Genomic DNA, 12625 nt, shown 5'->3' on the forward strand with positions numbered 1-12625 from the left:
TTTTAAGTTTGTTTTTCTCAGAGGAGTAGAAAAGCTTCCTGTCTTTTAGGTCAGGAAGATTATCATAGCGTAACTAGATTTAAATTGTTCTCTGTGTTTTTGACATGATTAAAGTGAATAAAAATCAAACTAACTTTTCTTGTTATATAACCAGTCTTTCATTCAAATGAAGTGATCCTACTTTTCTGGTACCATACAGTCCAATAGGAATTTACTTTACACATTAAAAGTCAAATATCAGTTCAAAATTTGGATCATGACAACTTATTTCTCTTCCCATAGAATTATATTTTTCTAGTTACAGTATAATCTCAGTTTCCATACTTTACATGGTGACATTATCTTTTCATATTATTGAACTGTCATGTTTCATACAATTATCTAGCATGTTTTTAAAAACAAAAATATTTTATTCAGGGACCCAAAACCAGCATCAAGTTAATAGTCTGGTTCTAAAACTTACCATGTCTGAAATTCCCATTTTTCATTCACCCATAGACTCTGTCCAATGAAAACCCCTTTAATCTTCAGCTCTTCCCAAATAATAAAAGACTGGAAGCTATACAATATTAATCTTTTCAGGTATCCTATCTTCCTTTTGATGTTTTTACTTGGAAGGTACATGGGAATAGGTGCAATCTACAATTTTCTTTCCAAGAAATGCTACATAACAAGGTTACATGTCATAACAGTAAAGCTCTATATAACTGAATGTTCTCATAATTGGCTGCATTTTGCTACTGAGGAACTTTTTTTTTTAAAAATTGCTCTTCATTCAGGTGGATATTTAAGCTGATGCCAGTTCTCCAAGATCAATATTTTCACACTGTTAAGACATTTTTCCTCAAGACACAGGACTTGCAAAAACTTAGTTGTACTATAAAATACCCAAGCTCTTCTTTTACTGCTGTGATAACGCACCACGGAAATCCTCTGAGTGGAGGGCAGTAAAACTGATACTTGGAATGCTTCCTGAAACATCCACCTGCCTTGACAAGTGGAAAATTTGAAATACAAATTATGCTTTATTTGAACTATGCTGACCAGAAAGTAGTGGTTGGTGGAAGAAATCCAAGAACTGTCTGCTGACTTTCCACAAATCACAATAAACGTGCAGGGATAGCAGATCACAGATAAATTACTCATATCTCAGCTGGCTCTAGAAGTCTTACCATCACTACAGACAGTCATGCCAGCAGTAAAGATATTGTACATTTTTGTTCTATGATCTATAAGCACCCATGAAGAAATGCAAATATTCTAGATGATCTTAAAATGTACAAGTAGGAAAAGCATATCCATAAATCAGGAGGAAAGAAGAAATATTAAAGGATTCACACAAACTAGAAGAGGCAGAAAACTAACAGGATGTGTTAATGTTAAGCACATAATGAGCACAAATTTAATTACAGAAGGGTTCAGACTGGAAAAGACCTCCAAGATCATTGAAATACAGATAAGTACAGGAGTCCAGCTAGAACTGCTTTTCTATGAAAACCTGTGTTGTTTGCCTCAGATTGTTATGGATTACTACTTCATGTCTAATCAACAGACCTCAACAACCTCCACTCTGTGTACAATAGGTGCTAACCTTACCCTTGACCAACTGGCTGCTGCTTCAATTCTGCTCTGAATACATCAGTGACTTAACAGACAAAACTTAGTAAAACTGAAGCCTTTTATTCAATAGTTCTAAAATATTCCCAAGTAACCACCTTAAAAACACTTAAGTAATTCTTTCCAATTGCTGTTATGCATAGCAAAAATGTTTGGGATCCACTTACCCCAAAAGTCATCATTTTAAAGTATGCAAAAACCATCATTTATGCTAGTTTCAAGATTCCTAGATTCCTGAAAAAGCTCAGCGGGAAGACTGCACATACGAGCCATCAGGTTCCACCAAGAGCATCAGTGGAATGGTAAGAACATTAATGAAAAACTTGATCTCACCATCTACTGAGTCTGCCTAAGTGTTGAGGTTGAGAGTCATCTTCTTTTGCAATAAAGGAAGCAGAGTTCCTGTGGAATTCCTATGTTGAATATAACTTACCAAAGGACACTTTGATTAGTGTAAACTGCAGAGGACAACCTTGGTAAAAACAAATTAAAGGTCATAATGCATAAATCTTATCTCACAAAAAAAAAAGTATCAAAGAAAACCTACTGTACACCATTCAGTTGGAATCATGTTTGAACTATGCTAATTGAAAAGAGTGAAAAGATGGATGAATGCATATTTCATCATACTTGTACTTACTTGAGGAAAGAAAGCAATGCCGAATGCTGCCAGTGGAGCTGTAGCATTCGTTCTACCGGATCACGGGACAGCAACTGGCTCGCTGCAATGCCTGGTAATGATTCTCCATACAGATGGAATAACATCTCACAAAACCCCTTATCTTTGCTGAGGTTTCGCGTAAAAACCTTATCTTGCGAAATAGTCGTCTGGACTTTACACACATCACTAAGAGAGAAAAAGCCTTTGATATTATTCTTTTAAATGCACAAAATGATCTAAAATTACATGTATCAGAATGTTAAGTTTAATAGGCCAGGCATTAAAAACAGCAGCAGGAAGGTCAAAAAGTATAGCAATTTTTCCTTCTTACAGAACTTCAAGAATTTTGAAGTGCATGTAATATTTAATATGTGTATGTGAAATACCTGAGACATAAATTTGTGTTTGTCAATGCTTTCTGCCAAACATAACTTTGATTCCTATCGTGTTTATAAATGTCTATGTGTTTGTGTCCCAGAGAAGTGGCTTCTTCATTATTTAATAGCAAGCTAGATAAGGTCAGCTAAGTGATGTCACTAAGACTGATATATTTCCAGGGTGTTTGCAAGACTATGAAATATTCTTTCCCATATGTTTCTTGATCTTTAGATCATCTGAAGAAAAAATGACATTGTTAAACCACTTATGCCACCAAAGAAGGGACAATGGCTAGAACTGTGTTCATTGTGGGAGAAGAATCAACTTCAGTTCAGAGGGTGACATAATTTGAACTGCCTATTTAACACACACTGCATTATGATATGCCAGAGCATCATAATTGAAAATATATTTTAGAAAGTTAAAAATAACCCCTATATTTTCATATAGGCAGCACATATAAGCAGTAATTTTAATAGAAAACTGTACATTAGAGTGTGTTTATATTCCTTAGATCACATCCAAAACACTTTAGTAGATATGTCAACATTTGGTTAGACAGACATGAGTTATCTGTAAGCAGATATGAATTACCGTCTCAGAGAATGAGGTATTGAAATAGGATTCTGTCCCTTAGGCCAGCCAAAGAGCGTGAACCAACTCTTAATAGCAGTTATGGTTTTTTGAAAGAAGATGTACTCCTCTTTATCTTCTTTAGGAGAAAGTGATAATTCAAGTTTATTTTTTTCCCTACGACTTCGAGGGACAACTCCACTCTCTTCACTTACAACTTCACTCTCTTCACTGGCATATTCACCACTCTCATTTTCAAAAGAAGTATCCACTTCTGAATGATACACACACAAAAAAAAAAGAAATCCTGAAATATTCCTTATTTCCCTATTTTTGTCTAGTACAAAAATATTTAACACACAGTTGTTTCCAAAAAACAAAAAAATTTCAGACAACAAATGATCAACTTATTCTGGGAGTGAACAATTGGCATGCACGTGTCTTGGGAATAGAATAAATCAGTGAAGCATAGAAAAAAATACCCAAACAGCAAAAAATAAACTCAGACATGGCTTACAAAACCACAGACAGCAATCTTAAAGAAAGAGTCATACAGTTCCAATAGATACAGCTTTGCCAGCCAGTCAGTGCTAGTTCCCCACCTCAATCACACAGCATGGCTAAGTAAGTGATCAGTGTTAAGACACTTTATCAGTTACTCTATAGGTATAATTAAGCCTACATCTACAAGCCTTTGGACTTTTCTCCCCTCTTTTAGGCCTTCTCTCTCTTAAATTCTGACCTGTTCATAACAACAATATTATTGCATGAAAAGATAACTAGGAAAACAAATAATTTTTGTATAGCACAAGTAATTTAGGTGACCGTCCTTGAAGATGTATTTTAATACCACTGTTGCAGTTTTAATGTTACATTAAATGATGCAAAAATTAAACTAGCTAATACCTTTGTTAATAAAAAAAGTCTTATTGGGATTTAAGAAGAAAAAACAATTCAATGTGGAGGAAAGAGACTTATCCTTTATAAGATCATTGAATATATGTGTCGCATTATACCTGATAGAGAAACTTCACTGGCTGAGCCACTGGTTTCACCAAAGGAACTTGAAGAAATACTGTGGGAAGGTGATTGTGGTGTAAAACACGGATGCAAAACAACTTCTGCACTATCACTGTCTTTACAGTCTGTAAAACAAGATGGAAGTTGCACTTGAGAAAACATATTTTATTGTCTGTGCTCTAACGGATTACAAATGGATAGCTGCTCCTATATTTTACTACTTCATGCTTCAATTAATCAAGTAGTAGTTCTGATTTGACTTATCATGGAAATCTCCCTTCAGTCATTAGACTGGGGGCCAGAAAAAAAGTTTCTTGCATATTTTTTTCCATTAACTGTATGTTTTACAGGATGAGTTTTCCTACTTGATGAAAAGCACCCATCAAAACAATGCTAATTCAAGAATTCTGTCATGAGCAAAATATTCTTAAGGACTTTTTGATCACAGCTGTGTAATGAGTCTCAGCATACCATTATCAAGCTTTTTCAGACCCAACCATACATATTTTAGAAACCAAACTCAAAAGTAAACTTTAACAATCCACCCTTCTGAAAGAACATATGTTCTGACATTCTCATGTTTGCCTATGATAGGATTAGAGGACTCTCTACCAGCTACTTCTGATGTCAGTCCAGAACAAAAGAGGAACCACACCAAAATAGTCTATAAAAGACCACATAAAAAGATTCAAAGAATTTAGTGGTAATGACTTGCTTCAAAATTGATACAAACTGATAGTGTGAACAAACCAATAAGCAATCAGTGCAGGACAGAAATATCCATTCATTAATATTAATCATTTCTTATAAAACCATCACTCCATTGTTGGCTTAATCCTCAAGGGAAACCTACAAAGCATCTTAAAAAGACAACTTGCAAAATGGTCTATTGGTCACACAAAACAAGGAAAAAGAAATAAAAAAAATTACACATTAATAAGAGATAATACTTCCCCCCCCTTTCCTATCTTCATTTTATTGTGTTACGATTCCTGAATGATATGGTACCCACAACTACTTTCTATAGGTGGGAAAAACCCCAAAACATTGCCTGCCTTTTTGCTAATCCCTTTTTGAAATTCACAAGTACCAATTTTCTTTTCTCTTAAATACTACAAGTAACACACCTATTTTAAGTTAATGCAGTCTTAGAATTCATTGTTTAAAGCTAAGTCTGTTTCAGACCTAAGGACTTACTTGCTTACCTGAAAGTCTTGTCTCTGTCATCAAAATATATCAGATCCCAACAGCTACAAAAAAATACAATTATTTACCCCATACTTGAATCTGCTTTGAGCAGGAGGTTGGACTAGATGACTCCGAGGGATCCCTTCCAACTTGAATTAAACAATGATCCTAATCTCTTCCCATAAGCACAGCCACACATAAAGAGATTACAGATCACTGAGGCAGAGATGGGGTCAGCATGGGGGACACAGGCAGAGACATAGAGACAGAGAGGCAGGCAGAGGGTGGCAGGCAGGGAGACATATTACAAAAATATTTCTGCTCTCTGATCACAGGCTTTTATTAGGATTTAAAATATGGCTGTGCCACTCACCCTTCAAGGACAGTAATTAAAAGAAAAAAAATCCTGAAAACAATTCACAAGAGGCAAATAATGATCATATTTTTAAAAAAATCATGTGGCTTTCTTCAAAACATATGATCACTGTCTATCAATACACTTTAAATTAAGTAAATTTATTCTCTATTATTTGGGCCATTTTCTCTACTCACAATAAAAACTTCACAAAACATCCTGTAAAATTTAGGTTTGTTCAATATTTTTTCAATAAACATTACCTAATCATTTATAAGTTTTCCTCATTTTCAACAGGAAAACTGAAGTTATTAAATTGTTTTAAAAAATTAATTGCAGTATCCCCTGTAATTAAAGAGGAAAAATGCCATCTTGATGATCACATTCCTGTTATAACTGAAAACATTGATAATACTACTGGACATAATACAATTTCAGAGGTAGATTGTTGACTACTTACGGCTTCTCAAGGTAACTTTTTGATCATAGCAGTGAAATGCTAAGTATGGGTATAAAGTAAGAAGACAATTCTCTGCTGTTGCAGCAATCTGAATTGAGAACCTTTGAAAACAAAACACAGAAGTTACCATTTTCTATTTAGCAATGGTAATCAAGATATTTCAGCACAAGGACAAAAGACAGAATGAAGGTGTCCAGACAACTCCACTCTTCTGTAGTGGTTCAACAGGAGATTGCACAGGTGGGAGTGCACCTATCAAAATGCTGAGGTTTAGTATAGTACTTCCACTTCATAGTTTTACTACAGGCACAGGTGTATCATCAGACTGAACGAGTTAGCAGAGATTTCAAGAAATTAATTAACTCTGTCTCTCTAAAAAGAAAACAAAATATTAAATTCACAGCTGACATTTATGAGTGTCCTATAACTTTTGACAGGGGAAGCTTTCTTGAAAAGCAACTTCTATTTTGATATATAATTTTTTTCTGTAAGACTTTGCAGAAAGGTCAAAATAAATACTTAAAAATAAATAAATTCAGTTTAAAACCAAGGAGATATTGACTACAATTGCTGGAATATAATAGAAATTGATGTTCATGCTCCAATGTTCACTAGAGTGTCTGTACTATCTGTATCAGCTATATTAATGTGCGGCAATCCTCCTTTTAACCCTTTTTTCGTGCTTCACCTCAATCTCTCAGAGAGCAGTCAACAAGCAAATTATTGCCATCAATGGAACCCCATTAGCCATCTGTATTCATGTTCTTAGCTCATTGCAACTGACAGGTAATTAAACTGAGCTTAGTCCTATGCTATTAAATAGCTGAGTTTGTACTTCACTCCACATTTACTTATTAACTAACATTAATGTTAATTAACTGTTTTGATTAAGCTGTCAAAAATACAAAGAAAAGTGTATTTTAATAATTCAAACAGCATGTTGATATCCATCTTGCTTTAATATATTGAGAATTATGCATATTGGAAATGTATCTTGCACAGAATATTTTATTTTCTTCAAATAACATACTGAGACATTCCTATTTATTGTAAATTTAGATAACATCAAAAGCTATCACAAGACCTTTCAGATTAATTTATATATGACATAATCAGATTATACTGCTTTTTTATAGAAAAACTTAATCAAGGAAAACAGAATTGTTTTAAAACTACCAGAAAACAGTTTTCTCTTTCATGCTTCCCTCTCCTTAGATATTCCTTTCAAAGAAACTTTTTAAATAGAGAAAGGCTCCAATAAAATCCATAGCCATCTTCTTATCTGTAAATATTCAAAATGGAATTCCAATTTCATAGCTAACAGCTATTTAAATCAATAATCCAGCTCTACAATGTTTTTATTTGTTCATAGGACATGTCAATCCTATTGGAACAAGGGTCTTGGCCAGTTTCACCTTGTAGCCCAGTATTTTTTTAGTGAATGCCATCCTTTCTGCTTTTATTCAGCAGAAATCTCAGGAGCAGGACAGATGGCTATAAGAGGTATATCAGCATCTATTTATATGTACAAAATGTACATTTGTACATGCTCAAACCAGGTGCCAAAACTTGGGTTTTTTAACTTTACCAAGCCATTTAAAGACACACAGGATCAATAACGACAACACAGAAAAGTTTGCCAACTTCCAACCCATGTGGTACCCACTGTGGTACCTCAGCCATCTCCATCCTCAGTGTTGGTTTGAGATTTGGGCATTGCCAAATCTTCATTCATGCTCCAACTTGCACAGTAATGAAACACAAAAGTGTGCTTGAGAACAACTGCAGTACAGCTTAACTACTTATCCAAATTCCGCAAGTGATATTACTCAAAGACACTAAGTGCACAATCTAGAATATAAAGAACAGCCACTGCAATAGAACATCTGTGTACAAACAAATCCCTCAGAGCCCATGGTGCTGCTGCAAGAGAAGCTCCTCCCTGTCCTATGCTGCTAAGAACCCCACAAGGACACACCTCGTTGCCTGCTGGTAACACAATAAGAGAAATGAATACACCCTGCCAATGCAAATCTTGAGGAGGAGCAGATGGATCTGCAAGTCAACAGCTGATTCTGCAGCTGACACTGATCACAAGGATTTAGCTTCTGTGAAGAACGGGCTGAAGAATTTGCTATATGGGGAGATTCTGAGTTGTGAATGTTCAGCTGGGAGGAAAGAAGGCTCAGGGGGATCTTGTCTGTGTGTACAAATATCTGATGGGAGAGGGGAAGGAAGATGGAGCCAAACTCTTCTCAGCAATGCTCAGTGAGAACACAAAAGGCAATGAGTACAAATTGAAATACAGGACATTTTATCAATTCATCTGTGAAAAAAAACCAACAAAACAAAACAAAACATGAGAGTGGCTAAACTCTGGACAAGTCTGCCCAGAGAAGTTTATGGAGTCTCAGTCTTTGAAGATATTCAAACACCAACTGGACAAGGGAGTTGATTCTTTGAAGAGGGGATGGGATGATCTCTGGAAGCTCTTTCCAACCTCAGCCATTCTGTGATAATAAATATCAACTCACTTATTGCCCACCTGTCCACTTATCATTAAATATTTTAATACAGCATTCTCCCAGAAGTGCTATTTGAAAGGAAAGTTCAAGAATGAGTCAGTAGCTAAAAAATTAATCTCAGTGTCAAATGATGACACTCCATTCATAAGGACATATGGCAAAAAAGCAAAGGTGCTAGAGCTAAATATTTCTCATACAATGATAAAGGCCCTGAGATATACGGCACTAGACAGAAAAACATTTCCATACAAACATAGAAAATAGATTACAAAAGACATGTACATTCTGCATGTGCTTAAAATCATCTTTTACCACTGACCTTTATTTATAACATCATTAACAAAGTAACATTCTAAAACTAGATGTCTTATGTAATATATTTATTTGGGCATTTGCAGCAGAGTTTAACTAAATTATACAAAGGTCTGTGTTATTCTGTTGGAATGAAAGGTACTTTCATTGCTAGCAAATGTGAAGTCACTAATGTGTTAAATTATTCAGTGTATTCAGTTTTATAATGCTTAATAAAGCAAGTAAAAAATTTGTTACCTACATGGACCATCATTGCCACTGCTATTTCAGTGTTTATTCCCTAATGAGTATTTCCAAATAACAGAAAACAGGAAAATTGCCATTAAATATATTGTGTTTATCAACATTTGAAACCTGCTGATCACCAAAAGTAAAGCTCCAACTGTGATGACAAAAAATATCATCTAACACTGTAAGAAAAAGTTTATATAAGAAGTTCTTCACTTCTCTTCAAGTAACTGATTTTTTTCATTTTAATGTTTGTTGAAAGACAAAAGAATCTGAATCAAACTATATTTATCCTTTTTAATTTGCTCTGTAGCATTTCAGATGTTTCCTGAAACAAGTGATTTGTTTTGTATCAGTGTATCCCAAGTGCTCTAGAAAGGCAGGCAGACATCAGTTCTTAATTCTTGAGTAACAGATGCTTCAGCTCTCAGGGACCATCACAGTGGGAGAAAGCCACAAGCACAGAAAAGAACAGGAGTGATTAATGGGTTTGGACCATCCTGGTTTTTAAAAGCACTCCCAACTATCTCAGGCGAAATGCCAATATATTCTAAGGTCAGATGAACGCCGCAAAGCAGAACGCAAATATCAAGAACTCCAATGTTTTCTAGCTCCCTGCTCTCTCCAAAAGTAAATGATATTGAAAGAATTGACAGCTTTAATTCTCCCAGGCGTGCCAGCAGAATACATGCATTGGACATTTGCCAGCAGTGCCTATTAAAGAGTTGCATGGTTTAGGCACATTTCCCAAGAGCAAAGGGAACATTGTGTTTCCCCTGCGAGACGCTGAGATCTATCAGCGCCTATCAAAACAACTGGAACCAATCCATAACTGGGTTAGTGATTGTGTCTCAGTTGTATCATACTGCTATTAGAGGTTAAATTCCCTGACAGTCTCTCCTTATGAAACTCCAGCCATGAGTAACGTGAATAAATTCAGAAATTGTATGAGTTTCCACAGCTCCCCAGTAGGAGTGGGAAAGAAAATGGGAAACAGTAGAACATGGGAGGCAAGGATCTCAGAGCATTTGTGTCACCAATGACCACATCAATTTACCTACCCAACACGAGTGGGGGTCCTGGGATACTTTGCTGCTCAGACTACCACTTTCTTTGATTGTATGGCACAACAGGCACCTGTTCTTTATTGATTATTTTTAGAAATAATAAATTAAATGTCATTTCAATCAAGATGGCAGAAAACTTTCTTTTCTGTTGAAGTATTTGTATAATCAGCAAATTGAAAGATATGATAATGGTAGAGAACAAACATATAAACATGTCATGTTTGCAGAACTTTTTTGCGGGAAATACCTGTCATAGCTATATATTTATTCCCATTTATTAAATACTTGCTCAAGAAAGTCTTGCATTTTATATTATCTTCTACTTCTGTATTCCTATCAGGCCTATGCAAGGAAACAACATTTATTTTGTTTTGTACTCAAAGGAGCAAATAGGAAGAATATAAATCTAAAATAACATTAGAAATTAACTGAAAATTCTCATTTAAGGCAGTCATTAAATAAATATTAATGCACTTTTTATGTTCCATTTAATGGAAGCTGTGCTGACAGTAAATTTCCTACATGAATGACAACCACATATCTCTTCAGTTTTCTTTTACAATTGCATATAGCCTGTCTTTGTTATAAAAAAATTATTGCCTGTCGTCTTCCAAACATTTTCTGTAAAGTAGCCAAATTCAACACTATCTATCCTCTACCCAATGTTCATTGTGTATTAAAAAAAAAAAATTTATTATTTAGAAGGAATAAATATAGGCTATGAAAATCAATCTTACTCGCGTTTTAGACCAAATTTAGAAAAGCAAAACACTGCAAAGGCTAAGTAAAAAAAATTATCCAAACAGAGTATTTGCCTTGTCAATACTCCTGCCTTGAAATATGCCTAGAATTAGCCTTGCTCAGAGGTTAGAGCTTCTCTTCTAAGTAGTTAAATATAGGATATGATATTTTACCAACCCATGACAAATTTAAGTTGCCTATTTTAATAAGAACATCCCAGAACATGGAATGGAAGTTGAATTTCAAAATTTTCTTTCAAATAATTTTAAAAATACATATTACTGCTTGAAAATGAAAACATAAAGAGAGAATATCTGACAAATTAATACATCTTCAGCACCTGATACTGTGAGATTTCACAGCCTATTAAGCAGTCCAGGAACCTATTCAAGACCAGTTAGCTTTTATAGGTGTTATAAAAGGTTATAGGTTTCATTGTTTTATTATTAAAGACGTAGAGGACCCTGAAATCTTGCCGTCCTAAAAGACTCAAATTAACAAAGCAGTTTAAATTCATTAGTTGCACGGTCTGAAACAAATTGCTCAAATGCTTAGATAATTAGGTTTGAAGTTTGAACGTGTTGCACAGGGCTCCCATGGGGTTGGGCTGGCAAGAATGAGGGCAGATATGCAGAGAACAAGAAATTGCAGCTACATGTTACTACAGAGTGGAAATCAAAGCACATAATAATACTAACAGTAATAATAAAACTGGACAAATTTATCCAGGTCTGGATAAATTATCATGGACTTCATTAGAACAATAACAGGATTAGAGAATCAGGTGCTTGCTTAGACTTTTCCAACTGAAGGAAAGAATTCTTTCTGGTTATGATAAAAATAATTTCTTCTGAAAGCCAATATGAATAATATTATTACACTACTAGTGGTACACACAGAATCCCTTTGTTTTGGATGATGTGCTACTTCATCCAGTTGTGCTCAGGTTTTGTATCACTTGCTCCTACAGCCCACACACACTCAAGTGCCTGTCAGGAAATCACATATACTCCTGTGACTATTTCTGTTCCTTTAAAAAGTACCTAACTACTAAGTTTTAAAACATAGCAACAATTTTAAGATGATGTGAAATTTTGGAGCATGAATTTTTTCACCTTCACCAGCAGGAATGGTTTTTATGGTTAATTACATGACTTTCATTTGCTATATTTCTTTAAAAACACACTGAGTTTGCCTTTAAATTGAGGATTGTATCCTTTATTTCCTTTTAATGGGAAATATAGAAAAAAGTTTATTACACAGGAGGAATTTTTATTTCTCTATAACAAGGTCTGAGAAGCTGTTAGTGCATCATATAAAAAGTTATTAAAACTAAATATTGTGCCTGCTCAGAAGCCATATTTTAGACTTCATCATAAGCTTAAATTATCCTTTTCTCATAATCACTGCAAACTTCAGCACACATTTATGAACCTACACAATGACTAAATCTTAGAATTAAATAAAATTAATAAGAAATAGATTCTTGGCCGACAATCT

At 34.7% G+C, this 12625-nt stretch overlaps 1 protein-coding gene across 3 annotated transcripts in view; it reads right to left on the reverse strand.

Moving 5' to 3' along the window:
- Window positions 1-12625, reverse strand: part of CFAP47 (cilia and flagella associated protein 47) — a 275466-nt gene that overhangs the window by 213926 nt on the left and 48915 nt on the right. For all 3 annotated transcript variants that reach the window (XM_027689060.1, XM_027689061.1, XM_027689062.1), the window contains exons 27-30: window positions 6253-6353; window positions 4246-4374; window positions 3251-3503; window positions 2258-2464 (exon numbers count right to left, since the gene is read on the reverse strand). In XM_027689060.1, the coding sequence (XP_027544861.1) occupies window positions 2258-2464; window positions 3251-3503; window positions 4246-4374; window positions 6253-6353 (690 nt within the window). The remainder of the gene's footprint in view (window positions 1-2257; window positions 2465-3250; window positions 3504-4245; window positions 4375-6252; window positions 6354-12625) is intronic.

Source organism: Neopelma chrysocephalum, unplaced genomic scaffold, assembly GCF_003984885.1.
Source record: "Neopelma chrysocephalum unplaced genomic scaffold, ASM398488v2 Primary Assembly neopelma1_76, whole genome shotgun sequence".
NCBI lineage: Eukaryota > Metazoa > Chordata > Aves > Passeriformes > Pipridae > Neopelma > Neopelma chrysocephalum.